Here is a 26492-nt window from a genome sequence, read left to right as displayed (position 1 = left end):
CACATTCAGAAGTGGCAGTGGACTCTTCGGGGTGCTGTTAACCGTTTACAGCTCCGGAGGTAGTCATTGTTAACCTGTGCCCTGACTCAATCCAGTAAAGCAGGACACTTTTAAATCCACATGTTTGTTTTGGCACAAGTTTTACACCGAATGTCCTTCCTGATGCAGCCCTCATCGTTTAGCCGTGCTTGGGACCAGCACCAGAAGTGGCTGGTTTACATTACTAAAGAATACATCCGTCAAAAGTAAAAATTTACATCCATACGTAGTTTCTGTCTGCTTGTCAAATATCTTGCTGTCAGTGAAAATACAAATATGTTGTTCACAACAGCTAAGATTGAATTTTCCTTCTATTCTAATAAAAAATAAATAAACTGGCACTTATTTGGCTAGCCATTAGCCTAACCTGGAAGAAGACTGATGCTCTTTGACTGACGTCACAGCTGATAATGGACTAACTATTATAGAAGAATGTCACTTCAAAAATGACCAGACTATTCCCTGAACAGAAAGAAAACATATTGTTAGACCTGAAATCTTTCTTATGAGCATTTTTTTTAAAGAACAAGGAGGGAATAAAGGAGTTTTCTGTACAGATTTATAGAACGTCTGAGCTGAAGAAGGAACTACAAAATAAATGAGCATTTAATCCAAAGCACTTTTTATTTATTAAACAGAGTAAAGGGAATTAATTGTTGACTCACTAATTAACTAAAAATTTAATTGCACATTATGTAAACATTAAAGCAGGACAGTATTTAAAAAAAACATGACAGTGGTTTCCAAAAATAAAAATAAAAAATCAAACTCTGCTCAGGTACTCAGACAACTTAGTCCCAGCTCTGGTCAGATTTCTAAAGAACACAAAAGGAAATATTTATATATTTTTTTTGTCTTTAAATATATATCAATATATCATTTTTCTAATGTTAAATTGCACAAAAGGTTTAAAATGCAGATGAAAGTCCTTATTGATTCCTGAAGTATCTGAGCCTGTCGGGTGTGGTTAGTGAGGCGAACCCAATACACAGAGTCATTGTGAGCTCAAAGTAAAACTAATTTATTTAAAAGAAAAAGAAAAATAAAAGGCTGACATGGCAGCAAAAAAAAAACAACTAAGCAACCCAAACTTACAAAATCCAGGGTGACAAAGACACGAGGAAAAGCAGACAGCACGTTGGAGTGACAACAAACCAGTGAGTACGGAGGGAGAAGACCAGGTTTTAATTAGGAGAAGTGGGCACAGGTGAGTGACTACTGACATGGAGCAGGTGAAGATAGGTGTGGCAGGCAAACAGGACAGTAATACAAGGAGCAGAAACTATACAAAGACAAAACTAAACACGAGGACACCAAATAACAAGATAAAAGAAACAATAAACCCAATACACAGCTAAACTGAAGACAGGATAACCAGAAACACGAAAAAACAATCCTAAATACAGAAGGAAACTCAAAGAAAACCCAAATCCTGACAGAGCCATGTATAATTAACTTTAGTCATTCAGTTGATTAACTCATTAAGAGAACTTCAAAACAATCTTCCTGACAGATCTGATTATTTCCCTTCATGGACTTCTTTTCTGCTCCGACGTGATTCGCATCCTCAGCTGTTTCTGCTGTTGACTCCTTTTGGGGGCAGAAATTCTCACACCTGAAACCGGTTTTCAGATATTACAAGCAGAAGGTTTTAAACCTAACTTTAAAAAAGAACATATATATATATATATATATATATATATATATATATATATATATATATATATATATATATCACTGTGCATGCAGAATAGAAGACTCAATCTGCTTGCTAGCTTGCGTAATCACCTCACAAATGGGAACTTTAGGAGACAAAGCAGGAGAGAAGAAGAGAGAGGTGAGACGGTGTTGCTGACAGACTGTCAGTTTGCATTGACAACAATGTGACGATTAGGTCTGCTCCATTTTGACAGTGTCCTGTGCTCACACACACACACACACACACACCACTGAGAGTGTGTACACTGCAAAAAACAGAAAAGTAAAGCAGACCTAATCATTCGTTGTTTTTAGCCACTCAGTCCAGTCTAGGGTACACCTCAGACAGTTCACTTTGACAGGACCACAGACATGCATGAGACAGACACACACACTCACACACCCACACACCCACACACACACACACACACACACACCTAGTGTGAATTTAGAGTCACCAGTCAACCTAACATGCATGATTTGGGCATTATTAATTTACAAAAAGACATGCATTCATTGTTGTACAAGTGAAATGTCATTATTCTAAAATATAAACGGCTTCATACATCCTAATAATTAAAGATATTTATAATGCAACAAGTGTACAAAAACATCCCAGTCCCATAAGAGACGTAATTAGTCATTTGTACAGAAATAAACAAACCATAAAAAGAGGATTTTATTTTATTAACATTGTTATTGTTTTAAGATTTGATCCACTTTGGCTGAAACTATACACTGGCTGGTTCTGACACATTAGTTTTAGTACCACAACAAGTAGAATAAATGATTTTAACATTTATGTAGCAGTTTACACACTCTCACACACTCATGCACACACATAAAGATAGAGCGACACCATGCCTGGCTGTTTTAAAGCAACAACAGGGATTTATTCAATATCATAATCACATTTAATACTTTTCTCCCTTTTTCTTCTTTTCTTTCTCTCGAGCTTCAGTTTTAGTCAAATCATCACAATCTGGAAGAGGAACATGTGGTTTAATTCCGGGACTATCTTTCTTTGTCGCGACAAGGTTTTAATGAGCATTTGTTTTGTTTGTGTTGGCTTGTCCTCCACGCGTGTATCACAGTATAATGGCTTAGATAACAAAACAAAACCAAAAAAAAAATAATAATAATGTTCAGTCTCAGACAGACAGACGGAGACAAACTAGGAGAAAAACAGAGGGGGGGGAAAAAAGGGTCCAAACTGGGAGAAATGCAGCGCAGCACATCAATCATTAGGATGATTATTATGGCAGTTGTCATGGCAACATCCTCCCATCCCCCTTTCCCTCCTGTCCTCTCCCTCTATTTCTTTCTCTTTCGCTCTCAAATCAATTCAAATGCACTTAAATGCCACTGTGGGCACAGTAAAGCTGCAGCATGCGTAGATAATTTCTTTTTAAAAAGAGGAAGAAGAATTCAAAATAAACAATAAAGGAGCGAATGAGGCGTTAGATAAGACGTTTAATGGTGCCTATTCACGCTTTTCACAGCAAGTTTGATTTTTTATATTTTAATTATAATATAAATACCAGAAACAAATCAAATTAAAGGAAACACAGTCCTTGAAAGTGTACATACCGCCTGCAGCGTTTAAAGCCAGAATTTTAAACTAAAATCATTTTTTTGATGAGAAGAGACCGAGTTGAAGCCATTTTGGTCCGACTCTATAAACGACACTATGCAGGATCTCATGTGGGGAGACTCTCAGCTACTACCACAACAGATTTCAGCTCAATATCTGCAAAATTCTCTTTAGTTGTAGACATTTCTGTGTTGGCTAAGGTTGGTTAGCTGTGGTGGCCATCTTGAATTGGGTTGGCCCCACATGTCAATGAGTTGCAGATGCGCATTCGAGGATCAGTTTCTGAGAGTTACACTAAAGTCTGCCTTGTGGTTCACGAGATATTTTGCTAACAGACAGATAGTTTTGACTCTAACAGTTAAAGGCAAAGTTTGAATGAAAGCTTCTGTGCAATATGTAGTGTTCAGAGTATGTGTGGCGGGAGACTCTCAGCTACTGCTAAATTTTAGCTCAATATCTGCAAAATCGACTGAGTTATAGCCATTTCTTGTATGTTAATGTTGATTAGATGTGGAATCTATGTTGAACTGGATTGACTGCTTTGGTGGCGGTGCAATAAGTGTTTTAAATAACTGACTAAGAAATATTTTTGATCAGACTGACAACATCTGGCAGGATGAACTAAACCTGATCCGAAAGCAGGTTAACCTGCACAGAATCAGTCTCAGTGTGTCACTGCTTTTGTGAAACTGAATCAAGGTTCGGTTAAGTCGGGATAACTAAAAACTCATTCTCTGTCTAGGTTTTGGGAAATTAAACCAGAAGTGCTGTTACTTAAGATCCGGAACATAGGAAAATAGAGAAAAACCAACTGAGCGCTGCAGGGGTAGCAGAAAAGGTACAAGAAACATTACACCAATGTGTTTTCTCGCAGAAAAGTCATCATCACACAAAGTAAATTTACATTGATGCATAAACTCCATCATTTAGCACTCACATCTGTTAAAATATTTCACCAAAAGAAATCAAAAGCTAGAAAAATCATAGCAATACTCACAGTTCTAAACAAACGTCAATATTTTCAACACTTTCATCTATCAGAGGTGATAAAATGGTGGGTATGCTGTTTTAATATAAGTGATTTAACAAAAGTTGCTTCCTTGAATTAAATCAAACGTTTTATCTGAAGAGGATAACCAAAGAGGAGATATATGGATGCAAATATGGATGGATAGAGGACGCAGAAGATAGAGTTTGATGGAGGAGGACGACTCGCTGTGGAGAGCCCTGAAAAGGAAAAAGCTGAAAGAAAAAGAAGTATTTTAACTGTACGATGTAATGCATCTTTCTATCCAGCAGATGGCAGTATTGTTGCACATTTGAAGATAAACACCGTAATAATCACACTTCATAACTTATTCTAAATCTGTGTTTTTACTGTCTTATTATGCATCATCATCATCATATTGCTGTATTATACAGTAATACCATCATACTTGAAGTACTTGAAGATCGTATGAGTACTTTCACTTGTGGAAACTGATGATCCTGTGAAAAAAACGTTTCTGTGAGATTCATTACCAAAAGAATTAGAGCCGTGAGACAAAGAAAGTCTGTAAGCTCCAGGGTTTCAGGACATAATAAAAATGATCTGATTTTCACCAGATTCTAAAATTATTCAAATTGTGTACAAAAACACACCAGATGTCATCATGTCGTTTTTTAGCGAACAACAAAAAAGTTAAAGCAGAGGAGCTGTGTGGAAAAACTAATTACAGCCCATGATCCAACAGCTTATAGAAACACATTCAGCTGCATTAATTACTCTCAGTAGTTGTTTTCTGTAGGGATTTATCAGTCTCTCACATGGTTGCGGAGAGATTTTGTCCCACTCCAGGTTGCTTTACTTCATAGTTTGGAGACTTTTCTTTCTGCACAGCTTTCTTAAGCACCTTGATTCTTTACTCTCTGAGCTGCTCTGTTGTAGATTAGCTGCTGTGTTTGGGATCACTGTCCTGCTGCATCACGAGCTGTCGGACAGATGGCCCCACATTCGGCTCTAGATTGACTCGTTGACTCCAAGGTGACCCATGCGGCTGCAAAACAAGCCCAATCATCTCCCCCTCCTCCTCTGCCACGCTGACAGTTGCTGTAAGTTGTTTGTGCCGACATGCTGTCTTTGGTTTTCATTAAACACGACGCCGTGCATTCTGGGTAATTCGTTTGTACTTCGGCCTCTTCTTTCTAAAGGACATGATTCCAGAAGACCTCTGGTTCATTCAGATGAACCTTTGCAAACCTTAGTCTGGCTGCCATGTTTTTTTAGAGAGGAGGTTTTCTGCTCTTCCAAACAAGCCAGTCTTCTTTTAACTATGAACTTTAACCTTTAACCTGCTAACTGAGGCCTGCAGCTTGAGATGTCGTCCTTGGGTTTTCTCGTCATTTCTCTGAGCATTGCACAGTCTGACCTTAGGGTGAAATGAAACGTCTCGCTCCTGGGAAGACTGGCAGCCGTCTCGTTCACTACCAAAAGTCCACCGCATCATTTGTAATATATGAGCCAAATCAGCGGAGTCAGGCTTTGTTGGCAACAATTACGCGCTGTAAACAAAAGCAATGAGTTTGACTTACATTTATCCTGAAAGAATCATTTAAGGATGTAGAAATTGTGTTGAAGCACAAAAATTCTGTTTAAAAACATTGAAAATTCACGTATATTAGCAGCCAAACATTGCCTGCTTAAAGTATGCTTAATAGAAGAAACAAATGTAATTAAACCCTGACTGTAAACACCAGCCAGTGTCATCCAGACACCGATCAGCCACACCCTGATAAACCCACGTGATGATTGTTTGACTTAGTGGAGCTGCCACAGCAGACTGAACCGAACATACATTCAGATCATCTGCATGTTTGCCTAAAGGATAAGGCTGGCTTGGTGCTTGTAGCCTCTTTTTTTTTTCCAATAATTAAAGTGACAAAACCACACTACTAATGCTAATCCATCTTTCTGTGCTACCTGGGCTCAGATTATTGATTTTAGCAGAAGGTGAGGAGCTTTTAGAAACAGCTAACACTTAATGTTTAACCACACCAAAGAAAAAAAAAACACTGGGAGTTTGAACAACTACTTCTCTTAAAAACAAAAGGAACTTTATTCTGTCAGCACTCAGAATATGTGTTGGGGATGGCCCTCAGCTACTACCACACCAGATTTGAGCTCAATTTCTGTAAAAAATGACTGAGTTATAGCCATTTTTGTGTTTTCTAAGGCTGAATAGCTGTGACAGCCATTTTGATTTGGGTTGACTCCAGATGTTAATCAGCTGTAAAAGGTGCACCCAGTGATCACTTCCTGAGAGTTTCAATAAAATCTGTCAAGTGGCTCATGAGATATTTTGCTAACAGACAGACAAACACGTACACACAGACACAAATTACAAGATTGCCTGCAGCGATCATCAGTGTGGCGCTTTTTAAATAAAAATCAAATGAATAAAACACATTAATTTTAGTAAGTCAGTCTTGTATTTTATTGTTGTTTCACAATAACAGTCAGTTCTCCCAGATTATATTAGCTCAGTTTGACAAACAGCATTATGAGATTACACACACACATTCAAGACAGTGCTTCTAATTCTCTCCTTTTCTAAAACACAACAAATGTGTTGGGTGTAGTTGGGCGTAGTGTTGCACAGACTGAGTTCAAATTCATTCAGAGAAGCAGAAACTGTGAAGACGGGAACCTAAAGTTCACACTGAGCGACTGAAACAGGAGGTAATGATACAGAAATACAGATAGATTTGCACCTTGTGTTGTTTTACACACACACACAAAAAAAACTTTCCGGGAAGCTGGAGGAAGATTAATGTACCAGTTCTGATTTAGCTCAATGTTGGTTTTTCTTTTTGAGCAACTGAAATGCACCATATTAGGTAAAAAGAAAAAAAAAATTGTGTCAGCGCGCCATTTTTAACACAAGAGCACTTCTACAGAATCTGCTGACTTTATAATCTTAACTGTAGTCTGAACACAGATTATGAGTGATTAACCTTGTGGAGGTGTGTGTGTGTGTGTGTGTGTTGGTAGTGCGTGAGCTCATGTGTTTTGCTACTCCTGTGGTTCACACTTCCTCTTGTTGAGACAGCAGAGATGGGTTGATTGTAAAGCCTCTTATCATTTAATCAGAAAACACACCCACACACACTCACACACACACACGCACACACACACAAGAAGCCTGCAGTGAAGGTTCTTGGTCCTCCTTCAGTCTGCAGCTGATCCACAAACACAGTTTCTCCTCTCCCTTTGTGTTTCCACTCCTCTCCTCGCACCTCTGCAAAGAAATAGAAGACACAGATCACGGATCAAATAATAATTAAAAAAACAAAAATAAAAAAGGAACTAGATGTGTTCTACAGCTGAGAAGAGACACAAAGGAGTGGGACTCTGAGCAATGGGGGAGCTTTGATGGTTCCTCTGTTCTGCGCTCAGCATTTTACAATTTTTATTCTGTTGAGATAAATATAAAGGTAAATGGAATCAATTGTACATAAAATTACATGAGAGGAACAAAACAAAAACCAGATCTCCTAATAGATATCTGAGCTTTTAGTTTATTCCTGCGTATTAGAATTGTTCCTTTCCCAGTTTCTGTTTGTTTGGCTTTGGGTTGCTTTTGCATTTACGTTGCATCAAATTTAGCTTTTTTTTTTTTTTGTAGTTGCAGAGTAACTCTCTGCATCTGTCTGAACCAAAGTTTGTTTCACCCAGCATCTGAAACAAATGTGGTTTTGGACTTTGTGCTTGCATATGCAACCTCGGTTGTAGTTGCACAAACGCAATTCTGACAACGTTGAGATGTGGCGTAAAATGTAAATAACAGAACGCAATCATTTACAAATCTCATACATGTCTTTTCTTTGCAGTGGAACATAGTAAACATACTAAATGTTAAAACTAAAAGAAACTGTACTATTTTTAGGGAAAAAAAAGGTAATTTGTCAGCAACACATCTCAGTAAAGTGGGAACAGAAGCATCTCCTCCTCTTTTAACATCAGTCTGTGAACATCCAGGACCTGAGGAGAGCAGCTGCTGGAGGTTTTGGAGGGAAATGTTGTCTCATTCTTGTCTGACGTTGGATTCAACAGTCCCGGCTCTTCTTTGCTGGATTTTTTGTTTCGTGATGCATGCAGTATTTTTAAGTGTTGTGAGGTCCGGACTGCAGGCAGACCAGTTCAGTACCTGGACTCGTCTTCTGTGAAACCGTGCTGATGTAACGGTGTAACCCAGAACGCAGACTCATCTCAAAATGAACTAACCCATTTATTTACAAAAAGAAAAAAAGAAAACAAAAGGCTGACGTGGCTGCAAAAACTTGAAACGGAAAACCTAAACAAGGGACCTGACTACGACACGAACAAACAGCTTGATAACGACGTCAAGCAGGGAAAACCGAATGCAATGAGCCAGCGAGGAATGAATGACAAAAGATTTAAGTTTGAAAAAGAAGCCCCTGATATAAGAAAACAGCCAAGACAAGGTAGATCAAATAATAAGATACAGAAGAGAAGAATCTGATGCAATAATATTAAAATGCAGGTACGAGTTGGTGCAGGCCTCGAGGCTCCGCTGTCCTGGAAGTTTTAGGTTTTTCTGCTCCAACACACCTGATTTAAATGGTTTAATTACATCCTCACCAAACAATCAAGTTCTCCAGACACACGTCCACAAGTCATTCATTTAAAGCAGATGTTTTAAAGCAAGAACACATCTAAAACATGCTTTGTTCATGTTTGTACACAATCTGTGAATCACATTAGTTTTGTCAGAACTCGAAACAAAGAGTACAAAAAAAAAACTCAAAAGCTAACGGTCATGAAATTTTTCTTTTCCTGTAATTTGGATTTTTCATTTAAACAATGAATTCAGAAATACTAAGTGTGAATAAAGAAATGTCAGCAAGTGACCATGATAACCTGCCAGTGAGCATACATATAACATTATACCTCTGTCAAGAACACCACCCCAGTGTTCTCCAGCAGACTGATATCTTTATTGAGCAATGTGTGCTTTTCAGCTTGTTTCGTCCGTTTCCATTTTTTTCATGCTCATGCTGGTCTGGTTCAGTATTTTCCAGCAGTCTGAGAGAAAACCCGAGTTTTACAATGAAATATAAAGGATTTGGCACAAGCAGAATCTTAGCAACACTTAAAGTCCCCCCCTCTGTCCTTTGCTTCATTCACAGCTCTGTTTGTCAGGTGGATTTAGGCTGGTGGGATCACATCAATATCCGGTTTCACCCAACAATAGTCCCCTCTGTTGTTCCTTTCCCTTTTTTTTGCTTCCTCTTCCTCCTTTTCCAGCCCTCTGGTATTCCCACCTCCCTTCATCACAGAGCCCCTCTACCTCCCCCACACCTTTCTGGTTTCCCACTTCAGTCCGTAGCCTTTGTTTCTCTCATCTGTCAGTACCTTGAATAAGTACTGAGTGGAAGGTAATGCAGTGACAAGGATCGCAGGGTAATTTTGTCCAGAGAGCGAGACCAAAACCAGACACGGAGACAACAGCTGAAGGTAAGTGTGTTTATTTACAAGGTGACTTATATACAGTGCGTGCTTCGTGGTAGGATCTGGAAAGCAAGAGGAACAGGGTGAGTCTCGGGCACCAATCCTACTATCAGCTGAGCACTGCAAGATGGTTTAATTCTTGTTCTTTTGATCTTACAGGTCCAGGAGGTGTCCAGTGGCGAGGAGGAGATGAAGGAGGCGTTTAGGTGATCCAGGAGTTGACAAGCCAGTAATCCTGTCCAGGTGAGTATCCAAGTGTCCGAGGTAGGTATCCGTGAACCCGTAGCTCCGTGACGTGGCATAGAATCTATAAACAAGAGGCATAGAGAACGTAGTCAAAGAGGTTACCAATCTTGGTTAGAAACAGTGGCTGCGAATCTAACCCAGGAGGTTCGATGCTCCAGCGAAGGTCTGGTCTCAACTGGAGGCTTAAGTACTGGCAGTCTTCATTATCCTGATCTGGATCACCTGTGAAAGTAGGAACTAGAGGAGCCGCCCCAAGGCGGGGCTAAGAACCCAGATCCCTACATGCAGATGTTCACTGCTTGAATTGACCTTCAGAGAGAAGACGTTTGGGTGATGGGGCTGCAGTCAAAAAAAAAAAGCTGCTCACTAAATGTTTCAATGAAACATCTGGTGTTCATCTGTGATTAACACTGATTTGCAAACTCATGAGCAGTAAATGAGCTGAAAGAACTTTTACTGCACAAGTCTGAAAGTAATAAAGGAATATTTAGGATCTTTTGAAGCGGGGTTCAGTGGAAAGCTTATGAACAATGAGTATCTCACCTGTTGTTGAAAGCTTTTGAAGGGCCTCAGTTTGGAGAAATAGAGTTTAATTTGGACCAGATTCATGAGCTAGCTGCTAGTTTAAACTGAGCTATGACCAAAGTGGATTGCTGCCATCTTAAAACAACTCCAGTCTCAAAAACATTCACGTGAAAGCTATTTTATAACCCTCTACATCACCATCAATTTTGCATTAGACACTTATTTAGATATGGTTAGTTGCGAGCACAAATAGTAGCAGTTGATACCTCTAGAACAATGATTCCCAAAGTTGGGGCCGGGACTGCAGTGTGGGCCGCCCAACACCAAGTAGGGGTCCTCTGATAATCTCCAGGTATCTTCTTACAATTAAAAAACTAGTTTTTTATGATATATGTGCACGATAACTGTTACAGAGAATAGAAATGGAAGTCATAAATTGATTTTAGACAAAATAGCATAATGAATGTTAGATTCATTAGCATTTTTGGATATTTAAACAGATAACAGATGGGGTCACACGCCTTTGTCATTATTATTTTATGGGTGGGAAGCTGAAAAGTTTGGGAACCACTGCTCTAGAACCTCCAGCAGGAATATGATAATATTTTTCCTAGAATAACCATCCAACCATCGAAGTATGGGACAAAATTCCCTCCAAAACCTCATTTCCTAGATGTTTACAGATGTTTGTTAAAAGAAGAGGGGATCCTTCACAGCCATGGAGCAACCTTTTAAGATGTGTTGCTGCCATAAAGTTTAATTTGAAAACTGAAAAAAATGGTACAATTAATATTACAACAAAGGACAAATAAGACAATGTCCCCAAACATGACTTTTTGTTGCAAAGCCTTACTAATTTGCACAGCTGTGGATCTGCAAAAAACCCCAAAAAACATCACAGATTTAATTTGCTTTGTTAGCTAAAAAGCTGGCTTGTTGGAAAATAAGTCCAGTATTTCTTGCATACTACCTTCGTCATGCGCTCTGAGTTTGGCTCTGCCTCGTCTTCCTGCTGCAGCGCTCCTGAGCTAAATCTGGGGCCCTCTCATTCACTGTATTGTGTATATAGGCTCGTCCCAGATTAGTACGTGAACTGGGTTAGCTCTGCCAGGGCCTGATCCGTTACGTTTTAATTTCAGAGGACCTTAAAGCCTCCGGGACCGTATGACTGCTTCTATTAGAAATGTGTCCCCGGTGAGGAAATGGGCTGAATAAACTAATAACACAGAGAACAATGTTTGGAGATAAGTGGCACAAGTTCTGGGGAAGTTTTCTTTCCCACATGTGCGGGTTTTTTTTGCTCATAAATACAATGCATTATACAGCATTATGATGTTAACAACATGTAAAGGGAGGGGTCCAGAGGTTTTAAATGATGTAATTCATCAAAATATGCAAGGCTGTAGCAGTTTCTAATGTTTGCAGTAAGTGGGCTGCAGCTGTGGACTCTTCTATAATCAGGACAGAGCTGAACTCTCTGTAACACTCGTACCTTCTATATTTAAATCTGTGGGTCCCACAGTTGTCTGCGATGGCAGAGGTGAGGCGAAAGTCACTGGAAGGCAGCGCGAACCGTGCGGTCGCTGAGCGGCTGGGTGGGGCGGAAGTTGTCCCCCAACAACCCGTCGTTCCCTTCGAGCAGCTCCGCCCCTTTGACGTGGGACCGCAGCCTCCGGAACTCCTCGATCTGCAGACGGAGAAGGGGAAAAAGATTCAGCAGGTCACAGTGGGGTTTCTCACTCTTCCTCATTTATCGTCCTCATACTGTCACTTTTCTGTGTAAAGTTTTTTAATTTTGTTTTGGTTTTGAAGTCTTTTTTTTGAACAAGCATAAAAGTTTGGGGCACGGTGTCCAACCCTGGTCCTCGAGGGCCACTATCCTGCATGTTTTACTTCTTTCTCTGCTCCAACACACCTGGTTTAGTGGTTAAATTACCTCTTCATGTTCTGCAGAAGCCTGTTAATCACCCATTGATTCAAATCAGGTGTTGGAGCAGAGAAACAAGTGAAACCTGCAGGATTGTGGCCCTCAAGGACCAGGAATGGACAACCCTAGTTTAGGGAAATTCCACCTTTGGCTGCCATACACAACTGAACTCAGAGCAACAGGTCTAATAATGGAGGGAGGAAATTAAAAAGAAATATACATTCCTAGTCTCTGTTATCTCGGTTTTAGGCATTTAAACTGTAGAAACGGTCTGACGGAGAAACGTGGTGGTTTTGACGCTGTGACTTTTATCATGTTTTCATTCGGTCTTTAACAGTGTTTGTTCTCTGGCATCCCTACGGGGTGCTGCAGCACCATACACTCCCGTACTCCCCACGGCCTTGAATACAGGGGAGCTGTGCAAATTCCTGCATTTCGCATTTCTAACAAGCAGAACATTTGCCTAAAGAGCAGACGGACAGACAGACAGCTCGCATTTTCTGGTGGCGTCTGGAGGAGCAGCTTCTGCTTTTCTCGATTTCAGGCCACAGCATCAAAATCAGAGCTGCAGATGAAAAGATTTGAAATGTGCGTTGCCCTTCACGTAAAATCGCAGCCACAGCAGATTGTATCACTTCACTGCACACACAATGTCGCTGTAAAAAAAGAGAAAAAACAAAACCTGTTCTTGTTCTGTTGTTGCTGATAATGGGGAGTTTTACGACATAGTGCATAGCAACTGTTGTGTGACATTTAGATGCACGCGCTCGCGGTGCACACACAGTCTTCAGGCGGTCAATGATAGGCCCATATTTGAAGTGTGTATTCTAGGAAAGCAGGGCCTGCTGTTTTAAAACACTTCTGCTGTTGTCTGTGTTCATTCAGCCACGATAAGAAAACCCCCACCAGACAAAAAAAGTTTACATCTCGCTCAGATGTCTGACACTGACAGGTTTTCAGGGTTTGATGACCCTATAACATATAACATCACTTCAGCGCTGAACAGAGACACCAGTGACACAACAGAAAGAGTCTTAATAACCACCTGTTTGCTGCAGGAGTTTGCTCCAAACAGGAAGTGCTCACAGGTAGTTTGGCTAATTTTGGCTTCATCTGGCTAAAGCACAAACAGCTATGGAGGTCAAGTTAAACCCTGCAGCTTACTGACTCAGAAATCTCACTGTTTGGCCTGTTCAGACCTTCTGAAGTTGGAAAAAAAAAAAACTACTAAGGGTGCATTGACACCAGCCCTGTTTAGTCCGCTTTAATCGAACCCTAGTTCGTTTGCCTAGAAAGTCCGGTTCGTTTGGGGAGGTGTGAACTCGCAATCAAACTCTGATGCGGACCAACAAAGCAAACTCTAAAAAACCTGGGTCTCAGTTTGGCTTAAGTGAACTCTGATGCGGTTCGAATGCATCTGTGAACGTAAGCAGACCAGAGATCGCTCCAAATGCAGGAGGTGGACTACAGCACAGGGCCTTCTGGGTAAATACAACCAAAACAAACCTGCGTTTCTACCACCATTGGCTCGTGGTCAAACGTGGAGTAAAGAGGAGGTAAAATGTTTGTTTGGCACATGTACCACAGATAAAATAGAAATCTTATTTGACACCACTCCATTTTTGTTTACTTTTCCAGTAGAAGGAAGTTGCACTCAGTGTCTTCTTCAGATGTTTTTGTGTCGTTTCCTTCAGTAGTTCTTGGCTGAGGGGGGGAACAGGTTGCTTAAAGGGTTTGCCTCATTGACTCGGTGCAGTGTGAATGTGAACCGCAGCCGCTGAAAATGGAACAAATGCTGACATTTTGGTCCCCAATCGAACCGAGTCTACTGGACTATTAGGTGTAAATACAGCCTTAGATACAGTTAATATCTTACCTGTTGCAGATACTTCTTTGAAAAGCTTGGGCTAGCCATTTGCTCCTCAGTTTGGTCAGCTGTTTCCCCAAGCTGAGGTCGTTTAAAGACATATCTACAACAGGTAAGATGTTACCTGCTCATAACTTTTCCACAGAACCTCACTTCAAACAAGCTTTCTGTTTAGGTAAAAGATGTTAAACCTTAGTGATTTATCCTCTTATTTCATATTTTGCCTGCTTTTCCGTTTTAACTCTCCTGAACTACGGACATGCCCCGAGGCGGGACAGGCAGAATTAGGTCTTAGTTTTAGCCTTTCAAAGGGTCGGCAGGCCAGAGAGCAGCCAAGATGAAAGACATAAATAAATGTCAGAAGGTTAGCACCACCGCCCATTACAACAACCTGCTGGCAGAGAGCCACGATTCAAGGAAAGGTTGGATTAAAGTTTAAATCATTCAAAGGCAGCCTGACCGACTTATTGATGGGCCGCAGGCGTAAAAGATTCCTGGAGGCGGCGCATGCCAGAAAACTGACTTCATGCTCTGCTGATCATAAAAGTCAGAGACTGGTCGTACATCTTAGATCACACAGGCTTCAAGTCATGAAAGGATACCGAAAATAAGGAAATATGGGCAGCACAAGAGCTGAACATATATTACTCCTAACACTTGACCATGAAGGTATACACAAGCAATTTGTTCACATTTTCAACAATTCATACATTGTCTTAAAAAAAAAACTCTGAACTTTTGATCTGAAATTGAAAATGAAGATATATGAACCTCCTGATGTCTGTTAAAACGTCTTCCAGTACCTGACAGGCAGGTTTACATCACGTAGTACAAGTTTCATTAAAATTAATAAAAGAATAAACACAAAAACCAGGATAACTGAACTGTATGAACACAAGACAGCTTCTATTTAACTTGTCAGTTCATACTTTACCATTTATCGTCTCATGGTTTCATTAATTCCTCCTCTGGTTTTTCGTATTAAATGCTTTTATTGTGAAAGAGCTGCAGGATGTGCAGGTTTACTGATAAAGGTTAATTTAACATGAGAGCTGTAACTCCTTTACATATAAAACTGTAAAAGAATGAAGCCATTATCGGCGTATTAAAACACTAATAAAATAAAAAGAGGTGAGGGAAAGAAAAATACTGACTATTTGAAATTTAGCCAAAGGGTTCAGGGTTCGGCTTCATATCACGTTTTTACCTGTAGCTGCGAGATGGTCAGAGGATAGCGGTAGAGAATCCAGGTCACATTTTCACTGCAAGGCGGCGTGGTCAGAGATCCGTCATACACCCAGTAGTCTCTCAGTAGTGGGTCTGGTGACAATATAAGAATGTAAAACAATGAAAACCAGGATTTGCTCTTTGACTTTGCTGAATTAAAATTGTAAAGAACAAGCTCGTTTCTCACATCAGTCTCGTCACAAATGAGAAGAATAATCTTATTTATTCTTGCTGATGGAGTTTAAATTAAAAGGGGGGTGAATCGGGATCCTCGTTAATGATTTGAGAGCAGCACAAATTTAATTTAATTTACTTTAGAGGTTCAGGATTTCATCCACTGGTCTTAGTAATAACGACACAAAGCAAAGGAGCCCTGAAGTTGCTTGGAGGATATTGGTGTTAATTTAATCGTTTAAAATCTTGTTGTTGTTTTTCTGTGCCCGAAGATGTAAAGATGTTATCTTTTTGGGTAAAAAGTCAGATTTTCGAGCTCAGAAAGATGTAACACCTGAGCCCGGTCACAATCGGACAGCCTGTAGGGTTTTGCTCAGTTTCCAGCCCAGCAGCAAATCATGATTAAACTGATTCAGTGAGACTCAAACAGGAATAAGAGCTAATCGAATCACTGAATTCAGCTCTATAAAATACGGTGTGCCCGAGCACAGCGAGCAGGAGGGAAGCAAGAAGGCACGGGCACATTCGCCATGTCAGCTACAAACACGTCCAGTGTTACACAGATAGAGATTTTTGTGGTTTTGAGGGAACGCCACCTGCAAATACCTCCACGTTTTCAGCTTTTCAGATTAAATATTTGTCAGAATTTGCCCTCATGGTGAAGTCACAGCTGCTGCTGTAAGGTTTGCTCAGAGTGGTGGTGGTTTACATGTTTTGAGAGAAAGAGAAAAAAGCTGGGTTTATTTTTTCTCATATTTTCCAGGCATCTTGATACAATAGGGATGCCTAAAATGTTCGAAAACACCCAAAAAGAGCATATGTACTTCTCAGTTCTTTCTTTTACTGTTTCATTTAACCACTTCCTGTCTGTACATTCATGTAGGTTTTGTTAAAGTCTAAGGACTGCTTTAGTTTAAAGCTTTTCAATAATATTGATGGTCTTACCAGGTAGAAGAGTGTTGGGGTTGAAACATGGGATTATCTTGCTCTTCCCCTAACAGAAATACATTTGTAGATATGTCATTGTGTCAGGTTTAACATAGGTAACGGAGACGATGATCCATTATCCTCCTCCTCCTCACCTTGTACTGCAGGTCCTGCAGGACTTCAGTGATGGCCTTCAGACCCAGATGCTCTTTACCGATCTGATAAAAACACACACAAATAAAAGAAAAACAGTCATGTATTTTGGGTTTCAGCGCAGATTTATCATTGTTCCCGGTGGCTGTTTTTGCAGCCACGTTTTGAGCAGAGATAAGGTCAGAAGTTGTGTTATCGCGCGGGGTGAGAGCAGGAAGTGCAGAGGCTGCAGAAAACAGGACGTGCGAGGCTGTAAGCGGGACTGAGATCTCAGGAGGTCGGGAATGTTTGGGTTCAAAAGAAAAGTGAGAAAAACTGCTGCTGTTCGGGTGTGTTTTCCTCAGCTTTTATTACTCAGATCATCGCAGAGCCATGTCATTTCTCTGAGCTATTATTCCTCTGACATGAATCAGAGGTTTCAAAGGTTTCCCAGCAGGAGTGCGGCCTGTTATTCTTTCTGAAAGTTACTGGGAAAAGAAGGTGTTCACCTCTCTACAACCTACTCAGACTGGTGATGGGTGGCTCAAACTAACCCAGAAGCAGCTTATAATGTCGAGAAGGTTAAATATATTTAGGTTATCTTCTGAAAAATCAGTTTTTAAAATAATGGATAAGGCAGATAAAAATGTGTCCAGAAATGTGCTACCTCAAACAATTATTTTTAACCTGAAGCTACTGAGAGTCAGAAAATCATTTAAGTTTTCAAGTTAAAATTTCAGAGTTTTGATTAAAAATAAATTATTTTATTGCATCTGCTTTAAAGATACTCATTGAAATGTCATGAAGGCCAGTCAAAACAAAAAATCCTACTCTAAAAAACAAAGGCTGCACAATTTTTCTTCTCATATCAATGATTATTGTGTCTTTAAATTTATCAATTTGTAATCAAAACCTGTGACTGGATGCCAGCTAGCACCTGTGTTTGTTTACCTACGGAAATAGCCGAAGTAAAGGAAATTAGGTCAACAATGGCGACGTCCACTGGGATGGAGAAGTCTGACAATTGTGAAGTATTGGTGCGTATTTACGATTTGTTGACTAAAGTATGCAGATAAGCTTCCAGCAGATTCAGCCGAGGGCTTTGTTTACACTGAACGTGGACCCACATTTCAGTTTACCTGGAAAACTCCTGGATTCAACTCTTTCAAACTGCACAATTTGATGTAAGCTCAGGATAAGCTTTTCTTATATGTTTGTTTACATTGTTTTCAATGAGTATCTTTAATTTAGGTGCACCTAATGAAGTTCTAACACTAAAAACTCTGTATTTACCGCTTAAAACACACAATATTTTATTGTCCCAGAGGTTTTTAGACCAATATAAATTTCTGTTGACCTACCTCCTTAAAAATTCACATATTTTATCTAAACTGTTAAAATGGTGGCTTTTTTCGATAACATGAATGTGTTTCACTTGTTCTCAAATTTAACAAGTCAAACACAGAAGCATTTATATATGTTGAAAACAGACTTCATTTTTAGAAAGAGGAACATGTCTGCTCTTAGTTTTGAATAAAGTGAGGACCCTGATACACTAAAAACCCACCAGAGCAGCCTTTAATTTGGTGATGTTTACCTGCACAAAAAGTGCTATGATGAGAACGCCGTTCTTCTTCCCCAGAGCGTCCTCTAATGAGTTGAACAAAGTGCTGTTCCAGTGAATCAGATGGAGCTGAAAACACAACAAACACAACATATGTGGGAAGGGTAAACAGAAATGACAGATGGGTTAATACAAACTGGATGATTTATGTTTTATTTATAGATTAAAAAAGAAAAAGAAGAAAAAAAACACACATGAGTCCAGTCTGATTAAATCACAACAGAGCGTCTCGGTGATTAAAGTTTAAAGTCAGACCACAGCTGAGTTGAGGCACAGAAAAATAAATAATATTAATTGTAGGAAGTGAACAGACACCAGGTACCCGTCAGTTTCATCAATTTATCTTTTCATTGGACTCCCTAACATTAAAAATATTTATATAAAACACAATCAGATACATCTAAACAGATACATCTAAATATGTCAGAAATTTTGATCATAAAATGTATTTGACATTTATGCTCTAATATCATAAACCCATATTTTATTCACAATACAACACAGTGAACACATCAAATGTTTAAATAAATTTAAATAAAGAAATTGCACAATTTATAGGGGAAAATAAGGTAATTTTCAATTTGATGGCAGCAGCAAACTTGAAAAATGTTGTTTTTACGATAATTCGTTTATACAGCTCAGCTTTTCTAGCATTTACAGTAATTCCTCAACTGGCTCATATATATATATATATATATATATATATATAGTACATTTTCTAGAGAAAAATGTCTTTAGTCTGACCTCACTAACTTTCACCTGAAGACCACTGCTCTACAAGACGAGCTAATGGGTGAACTGAGGAGGAGAATATTAAATGTAAATGTTAGTAGACGACTTGATGCAAAGTGTCCTTTGTCCTTGTCCTCAGTATGCGTTTCCTCTGTAGATAAAGGTGATGCTTTGTCAACATTTGCTTGTCAAAGACAACTATTTGTATTTGCTCAACCAACTCTAACCATGTCACAAGGCAAGAGCAACAACCTTTAAGAACTAAAAGTCGTGCATTTGGAGTTTTAGGTTAGTTGGGGTTAGAGTTAGGGCTCTAGTCTGTAAAATATAGCGACATGTAGTTGTACTAATTGCAACAAAGATACCACCAGTCCCCTGCATTTTTCCCCAAAACTACAACGGCTGCAGAAAAATCAGAGACAGGAAGAACCTCCAGTGTTTGGTTTGTCTATTGTAGTTTTATTTCTTGGACACCGAGGGTCTTTAAATTTAAACTGATTAAAAGTTCATGGAATAAAGATTCAGATGTTCAAAACATGAGTTTCAAACATATGTTTGCAGTTGTGTCGAGTAATTGGACCAGACACATGCTGGAACAAGAAATATTTCAAACGTCTGCAGCGTAAGATGCCAGAAGTGTTACTTATTAAAAAAGGAAGAATAGATTTTGTGTTCAAGGACTCAACAAGCTACACTCTTATCTGCAGAAGGACAAACGCCAGAAGTATAAACATTTGGGCACCGTGTTGTCTTTGGAGCAGGTTGTGCTCCCTGATCTTTGTTCCCCTCCTGTTTGCCTTCGCTCTGTGTACCTCCATAGGGAAAGCCTTGAAGTTGACCGTGTGCTCCGATCCTCTCTGGTTCTCTTTGCCCCAGTGGAATCGGACCTCGTGAAGCTCGAACTCATGATTGCTCAGCAGCGGGCCTCCAGTAACCACTACCAGCAGCGCAGGAAACCACATGAGCAAACAGACACAGGAAGCAGAAACTAAGTGATAATGAAAATGAGACGAGGTGGTCATTTGGGATGCAATGGAAAAGACTTGATTTTGCTTTGGTAAACTTCAGGCACATGGATTATTCACCAATAAACCTCTGTAACGGACTCAATACTAAATATTCATCTCATTTTCTTGGGACATCTAAGGTTAAAATGTTGTGGGAGTCACCTGACTTGGACTTGAGAAGGATGCAGACGGTGTGTCCGTCGTTGATGACTTCACAGTCTCGACACACAACGTAGTTCGGTGATAAACCAACGTCAAGCAGGGAGGGGTCATACTGAGCCTCCCTGGAGTTCAGATTTATTGGAGACTGGTACTCGCCGTTGGCTGCTGGGAAATGAAGTCCCCATTCTACACCTGTGGGTCAAAACAGCAAACATGGAGTTATGTGTCAAAAAATATACATTTCTGGTGATTAAACTGGTTGTTTTGTGCTGTTCCTTCAATTTAAACTCAGAACACATTGAATAAATTATCACCAACCAGAAAAGCAGAATGCAGTTTAATTTGGGGATGTGTCTTTATTATGCTGCCACGTTCTGAGGTCAAACGGTCCATTTCACCGATGCAGCTCTCTGACTCTGATGACCAATTGTCTGATAATCGACTGGGACTGTATTGTTATATTCACAGCATATATTTTCTGCTGTCAGATCATAGAGGTGGGAACTGTGTCAGTCCCATGAGATTATTGTTTCTTATTGTTTCTGCCAATAGACATATTAAACTAACAGACCAAGTGTCTCCGTCTCCTCTTGTTGTTGGGAGCTGAAACCAGCAGGAACCAGTTTATGGGAGCTGCCATGTTGTGTTTTTGGAACCAGAGTCTGTGCACTGGGGATGTAGAGCCTTAATCCCGCCTACTTTCCTGCACACAATCATGGTGTCACATGAAATTAGTAATTACAACCTAACATATTAGAAAAATTAATATTTGAACAAACAGCAGCAAGGTAAGATCTCTGTGTGTGTGTCTACGTGTGTATGTGTGTGTGGGGGAGTGTTTCTCCAGTAAAGTGGACATTTCTCCATTAGTGGGGTTTTGTTTGGTCAATACTTGAGTTTGACTGGAATCACTCTAGTTTTGTCTAATGGCTGTAGAACAACCACACTGACTGAGAAACATTCACATGGGGTCTTTTGAAAACCATCTCTTGAAATTAGATATCCTCTCATCTAACCAAACCGAGAGTCTCATGAACCTTAACACCAAATGAAATAGGCTGTGGTTGTGAGAAAGAGGGTCAGGCCTTCCTATCTGGGACAAGCAACGTAAGAAATAAAACACTGTAGGGTTGCAGACGGTGCAGCAGCTTGAGTGATGAATATCTTTGACAAAAACGTGGCGGGTGGAAACCAACTCGGAGGGGCAGTTTTGCTATCAGCTCCTGCTTTATTGCTCTGACAGATGGTGCCGACCAGGTAGAGAAAGTGATTCTACGCCAGACGTCTGGCTTCACTTCACTTTTAAGGTAAACTCAAACAGTACTATGAGAACAGAGTAAGCTGTGCTGAACTCAGGAACCAAAAACCCTTTTTTTTCTTTCAATAACACAGAGTCCTTTAGAGTTTGCCTCTCTGCAGCAGAGATAGACTCTCCACAGAGGCTGGCCATTCTTTCCACAGCACAGAGCGGAGGGGGGAGCCGTGACATTCCCTCCTTCCTCAGCAACGAGAGCCATGACAACAGTTTTCTTCGGGCAGGGACAGTTTCTCTGCAGCACTGAAAAGGCTGTGCAAAACTCTCTGTGCCTTCAAGTTTTCAAGCCTGAGGAGAAGAGCTTTCGGTCGATAGTTTGCACTCAACCGTGTGTAAGAGAACATGAATGTGTGGTCTGTTTTCTTGCTTCTTTTGTTCTCCTGTGAAGTTATGGTAAGCTCGTCTCACCAGAGCTCCCTTTTCCCACCAATCAAAACCCTGCTAACCTCTTGCTTTTGACCCCACTGAGGAAGCTGAATAACGTTCAGCCGAACATACTGCTAGTTTTGCATGTGCAGCCATTAAAACGCACCGCACATCCAAAATCCATCCCTTTAGTTATACTGGTGAAGACCTTGTTGATTCCCAGGTACCCCAGGCGTCTGGACTGATCCTTCGTATGGGACACACACTTAGCATTTTGAAATTCACGAGACCGTTTAGGCCAGCGGCGGAGTGATCTGAGTTGTTTTCCTGATCCAACTCGCCTGATTCTCGAAAGCATGTCCTCAAGTTCTGCAGAAGATTGTCAGTTCACCAGTTTGTTCACATCAGGTGTGTTGGAGCAGGAAAACGACCAAAACATGCGGGACAGTGGGCCTTGAAGACCAGGATCGGACACAACTGGTCGGTTAACAGACGCAGACAAGATATACGACTGGAAATAAATTCATTGGAAGTACACAAATACTTTGGTTTAAAGCAACCAAGTAGTCACACAGAGGGGAAGTGGAGGGAAGGGCGTGCATTTCGATTATCCTCACCTCCCAACCCTCTGAATCATATTAAACTGAGTCATTAAGAGCTTAAAGATGTTTCTTGTCATTATTGTTTTCTGTTTGTCTGAACATTCCTGTTTCTATCTGCTCTTAAGAACCAATTCATTGATTCTTACTATGTTATTTAGGATTGGATAAAGTGGACTGAAGAGGACTGCTTGTAATAAGGTTTGTTATTTAAATCTGACTGTACTGAAAGGACTTTCTCTCCTTCCTTTCTTTCTAGAGTGATAAAAATCAATATGCAGTTAAGGTTTTTGTTCCTGTTACAGCTCTTCTTGGTGTCTTTAAGATAACCATAGATTTTTAAAAAAATCTTTTCAGTGTTTTAGTTCCTCATTATCCCCTCATGCAGGTTTTATGAAGCTCTAACATCACAAGAGTCCAGCGTTCAGTCGTTCATCACGTTTCTGAAATCACAATTTGTCACAAAAGTGTTTTTTTTTTTTAAATAAAATATCCATTCCAGTGGAGATAAGAACCACTAATTACCTCTGTATCTAAAAAAGATGGAGTTCAGGACACCGTAGGTTCCAGAAGGACACTTGTGATGTCTTTTCTTGGCAAATAATTGTTTCCTATTCATGCACAGAAATGATTCCACATCATACTCACAGGAAGAACCGCGGTATCATATTACAGTTCATCCTCCGACGCTCAGTAAAAGCAACAGCAGAAGGAAGACAAAGTGAAACACCACAAGAGCAATTTCATTACATACATTACTCATAAACTGCATGTAGGCATCTCTTGTTTGCTCGAAAACTAAGGTGTGTCAAGCATGTAGGACAAAATAAACAGTCAATATTTTCTCTAACGCCATAAAAAGGTTAATCTGGCTCTAATGTAAGATCAGTAACAGAAGCTGCACAGTGTCGCGTTTCGTGTTTATTTTAGATAAATGACAGAGTTCACACTGAGCTAAAGGCTTTTCGTCACATCCTCGAGTATTAACAGTTCATCATTTCAGGTGGTCCTGCTTTCTGAAGCAATCCAAACACTAACATTGTGCTAAAGACAACTTCTTCTGAGTGACCATGGTGTGCTGCACCTAAACCACACATCTTTGAAAGATGTTCTGGTGTAATTCTCTGCCACTTTTTTCTGCCACTATAGGACAGAAGATGTTAATTTACAGGGATTTAAGGAAAAATATAATCTATAAAACTATATATTTAAAAAGAACAGGAGGCCTAACAAAGTCAGTCCACAGGCTTCATTTTTTCTAATCTCTGTACAAGAACAACTTGTAGCATGCAAAAGGGAGTAAAACCAACATTTTCTTTTTGCTGGTAAACCAAAGATACTTTAATTCATGCATGTTGTTCTGGCAGATCAGTCTCATCCAACCCCAGGCTTTAAAGTTTGCAAAACTTCCCCCCGCAGAGACAGCAGTAAACAACGGCCCCCTTTGAAAAGTTTTGGACCCTTCTGAAAAGCATCTACTCATTCAGTCTCTCGCTTCCTCTCAGCATCCCCTCCTCTCCGAGGCCAGCCTACCTTCCTCGTAGCCCCAGTCCAGCTCGTCTTTCCCAGGGGTATTATCTGACTCCTCGTTCACGTTGTCGGCCATGGTCCTCTCCAGCCTGGGCACAAACCCGTCTGCCGTCCCTGTAAACTCCCAGTGAGCGCTGGTTCTGCCTGTCCACCTGGACACAAAGTGGGGTCAGTCCCCGTAGAGCCACTAACTTAGTTTTATTTTTGTCTCCTATTTAGTTTTAGAGTCTTTTTATCCTCCTCTCAGCTGCTGTGCTCTTGAAGCAGATGGAGAACTCTGCCTCTCTGTTTCTCTTTACTCTGTTGCTCCTCCTCTCTCTCTCTCTCCTCCTTTCTTTCTTCCTCTCCTCCTCCTCCTCTGCAGGCTGCAGGTGAACCTGCCCACTGTGGCCTTCGTCCAAACAGTGTTTGTTTTTCATCCACCACCACCCAAGTTCACTCTCACGATTAAAAATGAATTGCAGGTTACAGAAACTTGAGTTTTGTTGCTGCTTTTATTGGATCACTTGTTGATCTTTCTGCTCCTCTGGGTATCCTGATGGTATGTGTGTGCGTGCATGCGTGCGTGTGTGCGTGTGTGTGTGTGTGTGTGTTGGAACGCCGGCAGGAAGGTGATGCTTGTGTTTCTCCTGCAGGCCACAGACCCACCCTTAGGTGAAGGAAACAGCAATGGTAAAGAAAATAGACAGAACATAGCAGGATGTGGAGAATAAAAGGCCTGACTGTTCTCCAACCTCGATGACTTCAAGATGGACCAAAAAAAATAAAAAGGGAGAAGTTTCCCACATTCAATGTTGGTAAAATCACATCGGTCCTAAAAAGGAGTTTTTGTCTCCTTAATGGCAAAATAAATCATTGTCAATGACACATTTTAAATTAAAGTTCATTTTTGAGAAGCTACATTAAATATAAATGAACAGCTGATTATCCCGCTTGTTCGTTTTGGGTTAATTTCTGTCTTTTCTAACCTCCAGGCTGCTGATTAATTACCCTACATTCTTTATCTGGAAAATGTCCTTGGAGCCATAGAAATGAAGGCAGGCTCCCTTGTTTCCCCGCCGTACATCCAAAACCAGAACATGCAGAACTCTGCCCGTGGTCCACATTTGCACTGCAGACAAACTTTGTAGTGGGACTGAGTAAAACTCTGTGATTCAGTCGGTTTATCTCCTACAGAATATATGTAAAAAAGGGGAAAAAAAGTCTCTACTTTGGACCTCGGGTTTGATCAGTTTTGTTTGAATCTAAGTGTGACCAAAATCTGGAAACTAAACATCAAACTCTATTAAAGGAAAAGTGAAGAAGATTGGAGTTTTTGCACAAAAGAAGCAGGTTTATTGATGTAAAGAATTTTCTCATTGAACTCAATATACTCAGCTGGAGAAGTCGCCCCCTGGTGGTCATTAGATAGAAAGCAGGTTTAAAGCTGCCTCTATCTTTCCAACAATCATAAAAATAAGATTAACAGCTTCTCTCTTTCTTTCTTAGCATGACTGAAAAAAAAAATCCTAAAGGCTCTTTTATAAAACCAGTTTTGGTTCAAGATGGCTCCTGCTGCCAAATGACCTTAAAAATTACTTTAATTCTGTCAGTTTTACACATACTGACCTAAAACTTGGTGTGCTGGTAGCTGAGGCTGATTCTTCCTAACATATATTCTGAGCGGCAACAAGATAAATGTTTGAAATTTTGCCACAAACTATTTGGAGTCAACTCAAATATCTCACGGGTCACCGGACAGATTTTAGTGAAACCTTCAGGAAATAATCCCTGGGTGCCGTTTAGCGAGCAAGTTTTAACGTCCAGCTCTGCATCAGAAGAGTTTCTTTCCTTTTGCTGCCATCAAGTGGAATCAAGCAGCACGTGACCACGCTGAGCAAAGAAAACATTACCTCTCAAAGCTTAAATATGTGATAGTCTTTCTATTTCTAAATAAAAACATTTGCTTTCTTCTCTCTTTTTTGGGAGCAGGAAAAAAAATCGTTAACACTTTTACTCTAAATGTTAATCTCCTGCTTTCCCACCTGATAAACATGCATCAACTGTGTAATACTTTCAATCAGAATCAGAATCAGAATCAGAATCAGATTTATTGCCAGGTGTGTAGGCACACACGAGGAATTTGTCTCCGGTTCACAACACTCTTTGAGTAGTCTTAGTCTGTGGAAGATGAAGATGTATATGTACAATATAGATGTATATGCTCAGATACATATATACATATGAATAACTGGATATATATGAACATAATATACAGTATTTGCAGTTTGTTAAAAAAAAAAAAAAAAAA

The 26492-nt window shown here is 40.1% G+C and overlaps 1 protein-coding gene across 5 annotated transcripts in view; it reads right to left on the bottom strand.

The window, feature by feature from the left end:
- Positions 1-6780: 6780 nt before the first annotated feature.
- Positions 6781-26492, bottom strand: part of ca8 (carbonic anhydrase VIII) — a 22119-nt gene continuing 2407 nt past the window's right edge. For 3 of the 5 annotated variants that reach the window (XM_037981791.1, XM_037981794.1, XM_037981793.1), the window contains exons 2-10: positions 24206-24354; positions 20393-20584; positions 20036-20160; positions 18465-18560; positions 16891-16953; positions 16754-16802; positions 15615-15727; positions 10000-12300; positions 7945-9904 (exon numbers count right to left, since the gene is read on the bottom strand). In XM_037981791.1, coding sequence (XP_037837719.1) covers positions 12166-12300; positions 15615-15727; positions 16754-16802; positions 16891-16953; positions 18465-18560; positions 20036-20160; positions 20393-20584; positions 24206-24278 — 846 coding nt within the window. In that variant the 5' untranslated portion in view covers positions 24279-24354 and the 3' untranslated portion in view covers positions 7945-9904; positions 10000-12165. Of the gene's footprint in view, positions 7609-7944; positions 9905-9999; positions 12301-15614; positions 15728-16753; positions 16803-16890; positions 16954-18464; positions 18561-20035; positions 20161-20392; positions 20585-24205; positions 24522-26492 lie in introns of those variants that run through there. The other 2 variants (XM_037981790.1, XM_017422103.3) reach the window with 2 other exon arrangements.

Source organism: Kryptolebias marmoratus, linkage group LG20 (genome assembly GCF_001649575.2).
Source record: "Kryptolebias marmoratus isolate JLee-2015 linkage group LG20, ASM164957v2, whole genome shotgun sequence".
Classification (NCBI taxonomy): Eukaryota; Metazoa; Chordata; class Actinopteri; order Cyprinodontiformes; family Rivulidae; genus Kryptolebias; species Kryptolebias marmoratus.
The sequence above is the reverse complement of the archived record's forward strand: the minus strand, read 5'-3'. Positions and strand labels throughout refer to the sequence as shown.